The sequence below is a fragment of the Littorina saxatilis genome, linkage group LG16 (genome assembly GCF_037325665.1).
Source record: "Littorina saxatilis isolate snail1 linkage group LG16, US_GU_Lsax_2.0, whole genome shotgun sequence".
Taxonomy (NCBI): domain Eukaryota; kingdom Metazoa; phylum Mollusca; class Gastropoda; order Littorinimorpha; family Littorinidae; genus Littorina; species Littorina saxatilis.
In genome coordinates this window covers 23716046-23732482 of record NC_090260.1, presented here as the reverse complement: position 1 = coordinate 23732482, position 16437 = coordinate 23716046, and the positions used below count along the sequence as shown (strand labels likewise).

At 43.0% G+C, this 16437-nt stretch overlaps 1 protein-coding gene across 1 annotated transcript in view; it reads left to right on the top strand.

The window, feature by feature from the left end:
* LOC138950628 (prion-like-(Q/N-rich) domain-bearing protein 25) overlaps positions 1–15184 on the top strand; it is a 201083-nt gene extending 185899 nt beyond the window's left edge. Inside the window, exons 12-13 of the mRNA XM_070322336.1 lie at positions 12828–12852; positions 14862–15184. Of these exons, the coding sequence (XP_070178437.1) occupies positions 12828–12852; positions 14862–15117 (281 nt within the window). The 3' untranslated portion in view covers positions 15118–15184. The remainder of the gene's footprint in view (positions 1–12827; positions 12853–14861) is intronic.
* Positions 15185–16437: the final 1253 nt, after the last annotated feature.

Below are 16437 nucleotides of genomic sequence, written 5' to 3'. Positions count from 1 at the left end.
GTTCGCGATACGACGCTTGAGATTGAGCAATGACGTAGAGGAAAACCCTGGGCCTGCTGTCAGTGGCAGTAGCGAAAGTAGTGGTGGTGGTGCGGAGTCAACTGCAGTGGCAGATAGCATCAAACACTTAGAGCAGTCGTTGCAGCAGAAGCTGGATGTCGTTCTGGCAACCATGCAAACACAGGCGGACTTTCTCAAACGACAAGAAGACATGCTTAGAAAACAAGAGACATTGATGAAGAAATTTGGGGATGAGCAAGAGACAATGAAAAAGTCCCTCAAGAAGAACGAACAGTCGATCTCCAACCTCTCCTCACAACAAGACGATCTGTATCGTGTGGTGACTAGCCTCGAGGCAGAGGTTGACAGGCTGGAGGGGTTTTCCCGTCGCAACAACGTCAAGTTTTTCGGAATACCAGAAGAAGTTGGCGACACCGATGCTGACTGTGTTGTTGCAGTGAAAAACGTTCTTGACACCTACATTCCTCAGAAGCAGTGGGAGCCTGACGTCAACGAGCGAGCGCATCGCCTCGGCAAACCCAACCCCAAGAATCCCAACCCCCGCCCTATCATTGCCAAGTTCCAACGTTGGGGCGATGCGATGCGTCTCATGAAAGACCGTGAGGCACGAAGCGACATGGAGCACGACAACCTGAGAGCGGCCCAAGATCTCACCAGACGGCAGACCCAGAAGCTGAAACAGCTGAGGGAGGAGGGGAAGACGGCCTACTACACAAACGGCAAGCTACGCTTCCATGACAACCCCAGAAACAGCGATGATCGCCGTGCTGACAACCGCCGGCCGGGTGGCCCCGGTTTGTTGACAAACACCGACTCGGAGACGCCCCCTGATCACGAGCAGCGTCAACCAATCAGCGAAGTAGAAATAGAGCGTGACGTCAGTGACACTCAGGGTCACAGCCGTGACACTGAAGAAAATTCCGGTCGGAATTCCGGGCAGAGTGACGCCAGAGATAAGCGTGTGACCCGCTCAGCCAATCGGCAGGGCCACAAAGACATGACATTGGGTGGCGATAGTGGAGGTGGTGGGTACTCGGCCTACATTCGCAACGTGCGTGGAACTCCCACCCGTGCAGGAAACAGCGAATAGGGGCGTGGCCAAGGCTATGACAATGCAAACAAACAAGACACACAAGCACATGACAAAAACACACCTGATGTAAATAATGTTGCAACAGCAAATAAGGACAAATTGAATACTTTTTTTTCATTTCTTTGTTGGAATATAAATGGGTTGATTGCCAAGCTAACTGACCCTGATTTTGTTGATTACATAACTTCTTTTGATGTTTGCTTTTTGTCTGAAACCTTTGCTTTGCCAAGCTTTGACTTCAGTACCTATTTTAGTGATTTCATTGTTCTTCATTCACCAGGTGTGAAACTGACCAAGATGGGCCATGTTTCTGGTGGAACTGTTATGTTGATTCGTAAATGTCTGTCGGATTTTGTTGAGACTATTGATACCAAGAGTGAAAATGTTTTGTGCGTAAAACTTTCAAAAGAATTGTTTGGTTGTGAGAAAGACATGATGTTTATTGGTCTGTATAATCATCCAGTGGGCAGTGTGTACTATGATAAAAAAGATTATGATTGTACTCTAGAAATGCTAGAACAGTTTATTTTGTCTTTAATGGAAGCTGGCAGGGATGTGTACTATTTACTTGGAGGTGATTTGAACGCCCGAATAGGGGATTGGTGTCTTGAATGTGTTGATGAAGAAGATGATGATGAGGATGGTAATGTTTTTGAAAGAAAATCAGAAGATATTTTGACAAATAACTTTGGTAAAATACTGATTCAGTTTTGCTGCATGTTTCACCTTGTACCTCTGCATGGATTAGTACAACCAGGTTTCGATGATAAATTCACTTTTGTGTCTGAAAGAGGAAATAGTACTATTGATCACTTTTTGTCTTCAGTTGATTTTGTTGAATATGTAAATATGTTTTCTGTTGTCAACCGCATTGAGTCTCATCATATGCCTGTTCGGCTAGATGTGTGTGCTGCCCTAAAAATTGACGCTGATGTAGACAGTGAGAATAAGACTAGTTCAGAGAAACTGACTTGGGATTCCTCCAAAGCTAGTGTATTTTTAGATTTTCTTTCTTCACGTGAAGGTCAAACTGCCATCGATGACGCTGCTGCATGTATTGATGATAACTCTGACGCTGCCTTGACAATGTTTGTAAACACGCTTTTAGAAGCGGGTCGGTGCATGCGACGCACGGTGTTTTTTGGAGGCCGTCAGCGTCGTACGAGCCGATGGTTTGACACAGAGTGTAGGGAGGAAAAACGTGAAGTTAATAGATTACTTAGTCGGTACTCTCGCACTAGAAAGGTTGAGGATAAACTACAGTATTTGCAAAAAAGATCTGAATATCAAAATATGATAAAAGAGAAAAAGAAAGCACATAGAAAATCAGTACAAGATTCTTTACTAGAAAACAGAAAAAATCCTTCCATGTTCTGGTCAACGGTAAAGCGGTCTCGCCCAAGGGAGAGAAACCGTGCTACTATAAATATCGATGTCTGGAAAGATCACTTTGAAAACATTTTGGGACAGCACACAGCTTCAACGCCTGAACAAAACGAAAATGTAATAAATGAAGAAAGTGAGGAAGATGTACATATTTATGAATTGGATGAACAAATTTCGTTAGCTGAGGTAAAACAAGCCATTCGAAAATTAAAAGCAGGGAAAGCTTCTGGTATTGATGAAATACCAGCAGAATTTCTAAAAGCAGCTGAGGATATTGTTGCCCCTTTTCTCACTAAGTTCTTTAACCGTGTTTATGACACTGGTGTGTTTCCTAAACAATGGAGTCAGTCCGTGATAGTTCCTTTACTGAAAAAGGGTGATGTAAATAATCCTGGAAATTATAGGGGCATTTCCCTCCTGAGTACTATTAGTAAAGTTTTTACTTCCATCCTAAATAGGCGTCTGTATAAATGGGCAGAGAGTGAACACAAGATATGTGAAGAACAAGCTGGTTTTCGAAAAAACTATTCAACTATTGATCATCTTTTTACACTTGTGACTATGATTAAGAAATGTCTGTATGGACAAAGGAGAAGTAAACTGTACGTTGCTTTTATTGATTATTTGAAAGCTTTCGATTCTGTAGACAGGGATAGTTTGTGGGTCGTTCTTCAAAAAATAAAAACTTCGACGAAAATGCTCCGTATGCTACAAGGGATTTATGATTCTGTCCAGTCATGTGTAAGATGGGGCCCTGAAGTGTCTGACTTTTTTGATTGCCCTGCCGGGGTGAAACAAGGCTGCATGTTGTCTCCCCTGATTTTTTCCCTGTTAATTACTGAAGTAGCCGATAAAGTAACCTCAAATGGAAGGCATGGTGTTCAGTTTTTGCCTGGATTACAAGAAATTGTTTTGCTTCTTTTTGCTGACGATATTTGTTTGATTTCTACAACACCTGTTGGACTACAAAACCAATTGAACAATCTTGAACAAGCCTCCTCTGCCCTTGGCCTCAGTGTAAATTTAAAGAAAACAAAAGTAATAGTTTTTCGGAAAGGCGGTCATCTATCTAAGACAGAAAAATGGTTTTATCAAGGTAAACCTATGGATGTTGTAAACAGTTATAAATATTTGGGTGTCACATTGACAACAAAATTATCATTTGACATTGCTTTAGAAGAATTTGCAGGCAGAGCCAAGGGAAAAGTGGTAGAAATCATGAAAACAATGTGGAGCTTAGGTAGCATGGATGTTAGTGTATTTTTTAAATTGTTTGATGCGCTAGTAAAACTTATGCTTTTGTACGCCTCTGAAATATGGGGTATCACACGCTTTCGTTCTGTTGAATCTCCGCATTTGTTTGCTTGTAAAAGATTTTTGAATGTTTTACCAAGAACTCCAAACGCGATGGCATATGGAGAACTCGGTCGTTTCCCTTTATTCATTGACAGTACTGTCAGTGTTATCAGGTACTGGCTAAAGCTGCAGAACATGTTTTTGGTTAGATTACCTAGACAAGCGTACGAGATGGATAAAAAAAGATTTTCAAGGTTACCTGGAAATGAGGTTGATTTGCAAAATTGGGCTTGCTCGGTAAAGCGTTGTTTGGATATGTGTGGGTTTTCCTTTGTATGGCTGAATGGTGGTGTTGTTCATGAAAAAGCTTTTCTGCGTGCGTTTAGACAGCGTTTGATTGACTGCTATAAGCAGGAATGGTTTGGTAAGATAATGGAAAGTGATAGATTTTCAACGTATAGTTCGTTCAAGTCTTTATTGCAGCCGGAAAAATACCTAACAGATATCACACTTACTAAATTTAGAAACATTTTTGTCAAACTACGCCTAGGTATTATTGACCTGAATGGAAACAAACGCTATAGTGCTGTACCAAACACGTGCCCGTTTTGTCCTGCTGTGGAAAACGAAATACATTTTCTGCTACATTGCCCAAAATACCAGGATCTACGTGTAAAATATATTTTGAAATATTTCACTGACAATGTACATGTACCACCCTTGATTTTTCTGCTACAAAATGATAGTATATACATTAATAGAGCTGTAGCCATGTATTGTTATTATGCCATGAAAACACGTGATGAAGAAATTTCAAACAGGCAATTGTTGCTATGACTGATACTTTGAGACAAAATTTGTAAATTTTCGTGCCACGATATATATTTTTCTTGTTCCTGTACAACCATGAAATTTTGTTGTGGATTTTTATTCCTATTTTTTCCTGTGTCTTTTGTAAACCCCCATGCGTATATGCCGGTGGCCTCGCATTAAATTTCCTGAGTTCCTGAGTTCTCTCTCTCTCTCTCTCTCTCTCTCTCTCTCTCTCTCTCTCTCTCTCTCTCTCTCTCTCTCTCTCTCTAACTAACACACACACACACACACACACACACACACGCACACACACACACACGCACGCACACACACACACACACACACACACACACACACACACACGCACGCACACACACACACACACACACACACACACACACACACACACACACACACACACACTGCATGGTCTGAACGAAAGCTGAAATAGAATGTTTACGGATCACAATTGAGTCCACTCGGCACCAAAGTTTTTAATTTTGCAATCCAGAAAGACTCTTTTCCACCTCTCATCCCGGGTCGAACGAAAGATTCTTTCGATCACAATGCATACCATATCACCGAGAGAATGGTGGGGCTGGTTGAAGTGCACTGTGAGAAGAGTACCTGTGTTCTTCCCAATGTGTTAGCGGTGGAGATAGAATCTTTCTCTGAGACTGTTTTGAGTCTGCCCCACGTACTGGGCACTGTGGCATTCTTTTTTACACGAAATGAGATAGATGATGTTTTTGGTGTCACAGGAGAAATTCTCTAAGAGTGAAAGTTTCACCTGTTTTACATGAATTGAATGTGCATGGTGGACTCAATCAAGTGTTTTTCACAGATGACACATTTTTTTACGCTCATATCTGAAACACCTATATAATTATAATTATATAATAAATATAAATTATATATATATATAATTTATAAACAAATCATCACATCTCTGCACAACCTAGCTTATTACCTAATCAACTCTTCATATGAGGACCATAATTCTAAACATGTGTTAATGTTACCAGCATTGAAACTGGAACATTTTTCTATTTCAAATCTATATTTTAAATTTCTTAACAATATTTCTAACAGTGGCCTTGTCTCATGTAACTTACTGTTATGAATATAAAACTTTGCAAACATAATAATAAAATCCAAAACCACATATACGTTAACATTGTTCAGTCTCTCCCTGCCATAAGCCTCTCCACAACAAGTCCTATGCAAGCTTTAAAGCAACCCTCCATGAGGTGTTGGGTGGTAACTGGGGGCCTTAAGTCCCCAGGCAGAATTGCAAGGGCGCGGGGGAGGTTTGGCCCCGAACATGCGGCATGCAGGCCCACCGGTGCGTGGACACGCCCTGGCGCACATGAACCAACCCCCCAGGTATGGGTTACCTACAAAGACTCTACGTCCCAACGGCTGACCAGACGGACGAGGAGAATGTACTCCCAACGGCTGTGAAGGCGGAAGAGGACCCTTGGTCTCACATCCCAACCGTAAAACAGGCGGACGAGGAGCTTCCAACGGCTGTTTTAGCGGATGAAGATGCCCTATGTTTTGCTGCTTTCACAAGCGCCGCCCGAGGTTGGAAAGACTCGTCAGCCCTGACAGGCAGCTTTCCTAGGAGAAGGACACTCGGAAGTCAAACCCGGCCAGATGAGGGCCGGAATCCGTGTGAGGAAACTTGTCTAGGACAAGGTAAAGTCCAAAATCACACCCACGAAGGCCTATCGAAGACGGAAGACACTGACCTTCAGGGTGAGGTGAGAACCGAGTGTCTACGCATCACCGACAAAATAATATGGTTGTGTCTACATCATTGAAACGTGATGGTGTCGTCTCTGTGGGAAGCCAGACAGAGACGGTGCCGGTCCCCCAGCCTCAAAGGGGCCCACCCTCAGCGACTGGTATCTCTGACCCCCATCATGTAGCTGGTACGGGGCAGAGTAAAGCGACCGGCTACAACCTCAAGATCTGCCAGTGGAATGCTGAGGGAGTCCGAGCCAAGAAGCTCGAGCTCCAAAACTTCCTCAAGAACCAAAACATCGATGTCTGCTGTATACAGGAGACTCATCTCAACCCAAATCATCGCTTCTCCATCAGAGGCTACGAGACCTTTAGAAGAGACCGAGACAATGGGCCAAAAGGAGGACTTCTCACTCTGGTAAAGAACACCCACCCAGCGACAGAAGTCTACTCTGCAGGCGAAGACACAGAAGTCCTTGAAATCAAACTTCTGCTAGAAAGCAAACCATTGTCCATAATCAACACCTACTCCCCACCACCAAAACTGGTCCGACTCCAAGCTCTTCAGCCTGAAAGAGAAAGGTGGATAATTGTTGGAGATTTCAACAGCCACTCTCCCAGTTGGGGCTACCCGAATCTTGACCACAAAGGCGAAGAGGTAGAAGACTGGATCATCACCAATCAGATGGTGCTCATCAATCACCCTGATGACCCCCACACCTACTTCTCCAGGGCGTGGCGAACAACAAGCTGCCCAGACCTTGCCATCGCAACGGACGATGTAGCCAAAGTCACGCGACGACAGGTGGAACAACAGCTAGGAGGAAGCGACCACAAACCTGTCACCCTCCACATTGAGCAAGACTCTAGGCCTTCTAGCAGAAAGCAGCGCCCAAGCTGGAACTACAAAAAAGCAAATTGGACAAACTTCCAAAGTAAAGCAGAAACAAACTGCAAAAATCTCAACTTCGGGCAACATCACCTAAACAGCAAAGTATAGTTCTTCACTGCAGCCATCCTGAATGCAGCAAAGGACTCAATACCCAGAGGCAGAAGGAAGACCTACACCCCTGGTTAGAACAACGAGCTCCAACAACTCCACAACACCGTCACCGAACTCAGAGAGAAGATGGAACAGTCCCTACAAACCAGAATACAACCTCCCACAACAAAGCCAAAGCAGAATACACACGCCAGAAGCTTCAACAAACTCGCGCAGCATGGCATGAAAAAACCTCTTCCCTAAACCTGGAAAAAGACACAAACAAGCTGTGGAAGCTCACCAAGCTGCTGGACGAAGACAACCCAGAACGTCGGCAAACTGTCCTAGAGTCAGACGGTGAACTAGCTCCTCACACAAAAGAAAGCAGCCAACCACCTGGCACATTACCACCAACATGAGAGCAGTGTCAAGCTTCCACGAGAACGGACAAGACTGGCCAGAACACAAATGACAGGAGCGGCAGAACCAGAGACCAACGGATAGATGCATGCAAGAAGCCATCAGCATTAATGAAATTGAAGCCGCCATCAAACAGCTTAAACCCAAAAAAGGCACCCAGACCGGATGGTGTCACCAATGAAATGCTAAAACACCTCGGACTTCTTGCCAAAAGAACACTACTGAAACTATTGAATGAGTCATGGAAAACCGGCAGTGTTCCAGCCATATGGAAGAAGGCAACCGTCATCCCTATCCACAAGAAGGGAAAAGAAAAGAAGAACCCAAACAGCTACCGCCCAATCAATCTCCTCAGCTGCCTGGGCAAACTCTTGGAGAAAGTGATCAACATAAGGCTCCTTTACTTTCTTGAAGACCGTAACATTCTGTCACCAACACAAACTGGATACAGAAGGCACAGAAGCACAGAAGATCAGCTAGCTCTCAAATGCGTTCCAGGAAAACAAAAAAAGTCGTCGCCGTGTTCTTTGGCCTGACGAAGGCTTTTAACAAAGTATGGAGAGAGGGCCTTCTACTGAAGGTGCTTGAGAACGGGGTTTCTGGAAGGATGTTCAGATGGATCCGGGGCTTCCTGCATGAACGATTAGCAAGAGTCAAGTTGGACGGACACTTGAGCCACAGTGTGAAAATGAGAGAAGGTGTTCCCCAGGGAGGCGTTGTATCACCAACTCTCTTTTTCCTGTACATCAACAACATCACCACTGTTCTCCCCCGCCATGTCTCCAACACTCTGCACGCAGATGATCTTGCCATCTGGAGTGCAGCAGACCTGGCCACGTCTGCAGCATGCAGGATCCAGACCGCTGTGCATGACGTACACCAGTGGACAGAAGATTGGGGTCTTCAGGTCAACGAAGTCAAAACTCAGGCTACTGTGTTCTCCCTCTCCACCACCAAAGAGAAAGTCACCATCAAGCTTGGCGACAGAACCCTGCCCCAAGTTGAGACTCCCACTTTTCTCGGGGTAAAACTGGATCCACGTCTCTCTTGGAAGCCCCAGATCTAAGACATGGAGAAAAGGGGATCAAGAGGCTTGCCTTGATGAAGAAGCTCTCGGGAACACATTGGGGGGCCAACTCCAAGATACTGAAGACTGTGTACACAGGATCAGTTCGCCCAGTGCTGGAGTATGGGGCAAGTGCTTGGGCAACCGCAGCCAAGACGCACACCAATAAACTGAACCGGGTCCAAAACTTTGGCCTCAGGATAATCCTTGGCGCCATGAAATCCACTCCTATTGCCGCAATAGAAAAGACAGTTGGAGTTGGAAGAGCAACGCATGCAGGCTGGCATCTTGACGGCAAACATCGAACTGTGCGAGAGACTTGATCCAACCAGCTGAAAGCTCTAACAATGGAGGAGATCGACAAGCGCTACCCTGCAGCTAGATGGACACACATCTTTACGAACGGATCAGCTGAAGACGCCACAAGAAACGGAGGATGTGGCGTATTCATCAAGAAACCAGGCCTGCCCCCAGTCTCTGTGTCAACATCCGGAGGGAGATTGTGCTCCAACTACAAGGCTGAAGTTATGGCACTCAACAAAGCCACAGAGACAGCCCTGCAGTGGGAAAACCGTCCCAAAAAAGCTGTCTTTCTTTCCGACTCTTTGTCAGCACTCCAGGCCTTGTGTTCGGGCAATCCAGACTCGACCATGGAACACCTGATGCAGAACATCAACACACTGGCCCAAACCACAGCGGTTGTCCTGCAGTGGATCCCTGCACATACGGGGATTGTGGGCAACGAAGTGGCGGATCGGCTGGCAAAGGAGGGCAGCAAAACTGAGCAGCAACCCTCTGATCTCACTTACAGTGAAACCAGGACCCTAATCCGAAACAGGCAAAAATCCACCTTAAAAAAAAAAAATGGATAGAATCCACACGAAGATGCCCTCCATCAGCTCACTCGTCACGAGCAGACCATTGTTTTCCGCCTCCGGACAGGCCACTGTGGACTAAACAGCCACCTAAAAAGGATCGGCATCAGACAGTCGGCCCTGTGCCATAGTGGAGAGGCGGACCAGACACCGGACCACTTCCTGCAGACCTGCCAACTCCACTGCAGTGAGAGTAAACGCGTCTGGCCGACAGGGACATCGCTGCCCACCAAGCTAATGGGGCAGCACTCAGGACCTGGAAATGACAGCCCACTTCGTCAACATCACGGGCCAAAGATTCTAGACACAGCCATCGTCGAACGCTGAAGAAGAAGAAGTTAACATTGTTCAAACAACCAAACAAAATAAATTCTTCTGTAACAAATCGTCCAAATCAGTCCACAATTTCCGACAAAGCGGGCAATTCAAAAATATATGGGAAATTGTTTCATTTTTATTTTTACAAAAGGCACAAAGGGGGCTGTCAAGAATCTTTTGAACAAATAACCGGCTAGCAACACCAAGAATGCGATGAAGCAATCTGGTCTGGAACCATCTTAACTGTGTGTCCTTAGTTGTTTTCAAACACTTAACAACAATCTGTTTCCAGTTCAGGTTGCAAAAATACATATTACATCTGTTCATGCCTGCAGAGTTATCATCAAATTTTGATTTAAAAAAAAAAACGTCTTTAATTGCCTGTTTGCCTCTACAAATAATCTGCCACGGTTCATACTTCCTAATCTGAAAACCCATTTAACGAATCCATTTTTACTTTTTTTCTGGTATTTTCTTAAGGACTTAATCACACCTTTGTAAAATACAAAAATAGTTTGAACAAAAGGAAAATTTAACTTAAATTCTTCAAAAGTCAAAAATATTCCATTAAAATGTAACAACTGATGGACAAACAATACATCATTTTTAATCCATTCCTTATTTACAATTGTCCCGTGATCTCGTATAATGTTTAAATTGTAATGTATACATATGGAAACAAAATCATTCACCTCGCATAAGGAACATCATGTCTTATGATGTTTTAAAGCATCCTTCCAAAAAGGTTACCACATCGTTTCATTAACACATTTACATACTCGGCACCCACTTTAAATATGTCATTCATTCCAGGTATCATATCAAAAATATTCTTTTTTTACATCAATTCCAACATCTTGAACCTGCGAATCCAATTTATCTTTACTGATGCCACAAAAGTATAAATGTCAATCATATTCAAACCACCATTGCAATAAGGTCTGCAAACGACATTTCGCCGGATCTGTGCAGGTTTACTATTCCACAGCAAGGAATAAAAGGCTGCATGAACTTCCCAGAATCCCGCAGTGGGGCACTGCGGTTATGAAATTAAAAGCCCCTCCTGTTTTTGGAACCGCAGGAGCTTTCTAGTTTGCTGTTAGGTAGATTTTTGGTTCCTCTTTCCTGTCATGCTCTCTTTTTCTTCATGAATTCTTTTCTTTTTTCTGCCTTCTTGCTCATTCACCTGTATTTTTTCCAAAAATCTCTTCTCTTGCCGCTTGTCTCGCGATTCATGTATAGTTTAATCTGTTAGTGTTCTGATGTAAGTCCAGCAGTAGATAGGTTAAGCCTATTTTAACATACTGGAAACTGGTAATCTTCCAGTAGGTATTAATTTAGTTTTACTAAAGCCTGCTGGGACACAAGTAATGGGTTAGTGCATTTGTAAACAGGAATCGCTTGACAAGTGGCCCCCTTCATCCCCCCCTTCCTCGTCCTGATATGGCTCTGCGTAGTCGGCTGGACGTTAAGCAACAAATAAACAAACAAACAAACAAACTTCCCAGAATATTGGCCATTTACTGCAACACATGTCTGCATGTATATCTTGGTAAAAAAAACAAAAAACTCTTACATCATTTCCAACATTGAAAAAATCCAATGCCTTTTGTAAAAAAAAGGGCCAGGACACACTGTCGAACGCCTTCTCAAAATCAATTGCAAGCAGGAAACCTGGTATATTTTCTCTTTCACTTTCAGTAAACATCAACACATCATACAGCAAACGTATATTATCCCCGATACATCTTCCTTACATAAAACCTGTTTGGTGTTCACTAATAATCTTGGGTAACATTATTTTCAATCTATTCGCAATACAGGATGAACAAATTGTATAGGATATGTTAAACAGGGTTATTGGCCGCCAGTTCTTAATAACTTGTTTTGGCTTATCTCGTTTCGGAATGCATGTAATAATGCTTTGTTTCTGTGTAACTGACAATTCTCTACATTGAAATCAAGCATTTGCGGAACGTTACAGAAATATTTCAATATCCTGGAACAAATATTTATAAAATTCTGTTGTAAACCCGTCAGGTCCTGGGCTTGTTCCGTTTTTCATGTTCCGTAATGCTGAGCACATTTCAGTATAGGTAAGATTCCCCTCAATGTTATTTCTGTCTTCATTTGTCAAAACGGGATGTGTTTTTTCCATACATCATTTCTGTAAATTAACGTCTTCTGTTGGTGGCAAATTATACAAATCTTCGTAAAGCTGTTTCACGTTTTGCAAAGTCTGTCTGTGTTCAGATATCAATTCAACAGTGTCGTCATCTTGCAAAAAACTCTTGGCCTTATTCTGATAATGGCGGTTTTCCAAATTACATGTAACGTATTTTAACTTTATCACATTAAAAGTAAACTGATTTGTTCAAAACATGATATCGTATGGATATTATAGTGTGTATTGGGGTTGTAGATGTGTGTGTGTGAAAATATCTGTAAAAATTAGGCTGTGACCTCATCCAGCTATGATGTCATTGTTTGATTCGAGGCCACAACTTAGTGTCTGGGATATTTTGCCTTGGTTGAAATATTGGTGATGACGTCAGCAATGAAGTCACTCAAGTGCCTGCGAACACATTCAGTACCTAGCTTAATTAACAGGCCCAAGGTGAAGGTCATACGGTTTATCGGGGGAAGAGGGGGGGGGGGGGCAGAAGAGGAAGATTTAGGTTCTGGTTGTGAGTGATGCAACCAAACTTAATCAGCTGTTGCTTTAATTGTTCTCTACTGGAATCGTGCTTTAGGTTCAACGTACGTTATTGTGTTAAAACACCTTTTTTTCTTTCTCCCTTTCTGCAGAACAAGATGTGGTAGTGGATGAAAGGTACGTGGGTTTGAATGTCTTCACAGAATCTGATCACGTGTTCCTTCTTTGCCGCTACTAAAGCAAACGTGTGCAAGATTGTATGTTACACGTTTCCGAGTATGACAAGACCCTTCACTCGCAATCGTCCCTCCAAAAGCGCAAAATCGCACTCATGGCTTTCATTTCTCCCGCTGTTATTGTTTGTTCTCTTCACAAATATTTAAACACTGAGAATACTGCAAACGGCATCCCAGACGACAGTACAGTTTTAATACGCGAATTTAGCTGCCATTGCTAAGTGGCTCGCTCATGAGGCTTGGGAGTCTGAAATAAAAAGACAGAGTTGTGTACAGACAAGACAGACAAAACGGGAAAAAAAACTAACTGCCTACGCAGACACAGAAAGATTGCGATGCTTCAAAAGATAGAGACTGTGACGTCATTCACACATACCGAGACGTCATTCATAGTTGTTCGGTCACTTCCGCCAAAGAAGTAGATATCTCAACAGTCATGACTGATGTGGTTAGCCTTGTCAAAGCATGAATACGCAAAACGTGTTAGTTCTCTGTTGAAGCTGTGAGACATAAATGATATTCAGACTTGGTTGTGTGACAGAGTTTTCTTCCACACACGATTAACTTATGTGACGGCTTCGTTAGACAATCAACGTAATCTCGTGTGGAAGAAAACGTCAGTCACACGACCAAGTCTGAATAGCAGGTATTATATCAACTAACAACACTGTGTGAAAAGTTATAGTTGGGTCGGATAACAAACAAGGTACCATATTTACAGACATACTGTATTAAATGTAATATTTGGGTCAGATTGCAAACGAACAAGGTACCATATCCACAGACACACTATGTAAAATGTGATATTTGGGTCGGATTACAAACAAGGTACCATATCCACAGACACACTATGTGAAATGTGATATTTGGGTCGGATTACAAACAAGGTACCATATCCACAGACACACTGTGTGAAATGTGATATGTGGGTCAGACAAAGAACAAAGTACTTTGTCATCATGTTCACGAGTTTTCATTCACAAACACCTGGGAAATAAATCTCATGTTCCCCATGCAATAAATCGAGGTGGTGAATGGGTTTGAGCTTTCAGGTGAAACGTGGATTGTCAAAGTAAAAGCCAATCAGGCTGATTGTTTGATGTGTGGAACCATCGCGGCTTTGGATTTGTGTTTCCGAGGACAACGATTGTAAGCATTCACTCTCAAAGACCCAATCAATGTTGATAATTACCGCGGCGACTCATGGTCAATTTGCAACTTATCTCTGTAATCGAAAAATCCACAACGAAAAGTCATAAACACTTAAAAAGAAAAGAAATATGCTCAACACTTACTGAACTCACAGGTATGATCGCAGCTCTATACATTTTCAGACTGGAAGAAAAGCGTCAACAAGCTACGTTTGACGTCACATACAAGGTTGACGTGTTATCTCGAGCTACTGTGACGATGCTTTGTGGCCCGGAGTTGGATTCTAAAAATTCGTCTCCCTGTGGGTTATTGTGCATTTTGTTGCACAACCAAAATGATGAAAAAACGATGTTTGGTGGTATGTCGTCAGACCAGCATTTTGTTGTTGGTCCTCGGGGAGCATATCGCCTTTTGTCTCATATTTATCAACCGCGGCCTTCGGCCTTAGTCGATAAAGATGAAACAAAAGACGATATGGTCCCCTTGGACCAACAAAAAAGCTGGTCTGTCAACAAGCCACCAAACATCTTATAATATCCATAGACACATTGTGTGAAATATAATATTTGGGTCGGATTTCAAACAACTAATTAAGATACTATATCCTCAGACACACTGGGATATTTGGGTCGGATTACAAACAAGGTACCATATCCACAGACACACTGTATGAAATGTGATATCTAGGTAGGATTACAAACAAGGTGTCATATCCACAGACACATTAGGTAAAATGTGATAGTTGGGTCATATTACAAACAAGGTACCATATTCACAGAAAAGGTTTCTTATCCACAGACTCGCCAACATGAAGGAATTGAAGGCACTAGCACTCACTGTGGAAAACAAAGCGGCGGGGACGCCAAAGGAGCCCATCGCTACCGAGTCGATTGTGAACGAGGGAGGGAACGAGACCAGCAATGTCGACATATATATGGGCGAGGAAGGGGCCGTGCCCAGCGATGGCGGACAGAATGTGGGCGACCCCACCGCTATACAAGAACCGCCTGACCAACAACTTAGCTCGGAGTCACCGGACGTCAGCCAAGAGTAACAAGACTCGCCAGCCTCACAATATGTTGTTGTGTTTGAAACAGGCTGAGCAGGCAGGGGGGGGGGGGGGGGGGTTCCTGTCTTGTATGTTTACAAATTATAGACCTAAGTTGACATTAGCATGATTGGCATGGTAAGTTCTATGCGCTTTCATTTAAATGCGTGTTTCTAAATTTCAGCTTGCTGTTAACAAACTTAGATCGCACCATTGGCTTTCAAAACACATTGTTGCCATTTGCACCCCCACCCCTCCATCCTCACCCATCCCCCCTCTTCCATACAAAAACAATTCATAAAAAAACAAAGTTCACTTTGCGCTAAGCGCCGGCGATATGACACCTCGCAACGTTTTGGCAATACTATCTACAAGTTCAAAATACTGAAAGCAAGCCATTGAATACTAAATAGACTTTTTTAGGCTAGGCATGTCTCGGGAAGCTCTAGCAGAGGTGACGTTTTGAGGATGAGGCGTCTTCGTCAGCGTGTAGGAGGAGAGACAGGCGTCCCACTCCCCCCTCCCCCAAACCACCTTGTTCTCTCCTCCCTCTCCCTCTCCCTTTTAGATTAATTGTTATCTGTGTTTGTCTGTGTGCAAGCTCTTTTGTTTGCAGGTTTTTTAAACATGTGTAAAGAAAAAACAAGAAGTTTTAGCTAATCACATCTTTTGTACCCCCACTCACCCCACCCATCCTCCTCCATCCAAAATCTCCATTGAGCTTTTCCCTTTTACTTTTAAAGACTGTAAAAGAATAAGCTTGTTTAAGAATATTTACATATTTTACAATGTCAACAAATTTGTTCTTGTTGATAGTTGAGCTGACATGAGTTACAATTTGCTACGTGGAGAGAACATAAAACATGTCATGGATTCATATGTACATTAATACAAAGCCTGCTTTTGCTGCTGTTGAAATAAACCTGTACGTCCATAGGCCCGTAAGTATATTGGTATTTACAGTGATAATGTATTCATACTTTGATTATTTGGCTCTCTAGCCATAAATCCCGTTACCTTTGACATCAAATTATACTTTTGGGAGCATCTCCGATTAACTAGTAGTGCGCTTATGTGATGTGATGTGATGTAAAAGATGGACAATAAAAGAAGTAAACCTTGCCACCCTGTTCTTGTGTTGGGGAGGGCGGAGAGTTTGAGTGCGGAGTGAGAAGGGGGTTACTCACCATGTTGCAGTGGTCTACGACACGCCGAACAGATCATGCACAAAATAAATTAAGCTTAACCATAATTATTTAGGTGCATATCCAACAAACAAAAAGGCTGCCAACGTTCCAAATATTAGAATTAAAAAAAAAAAGGTAA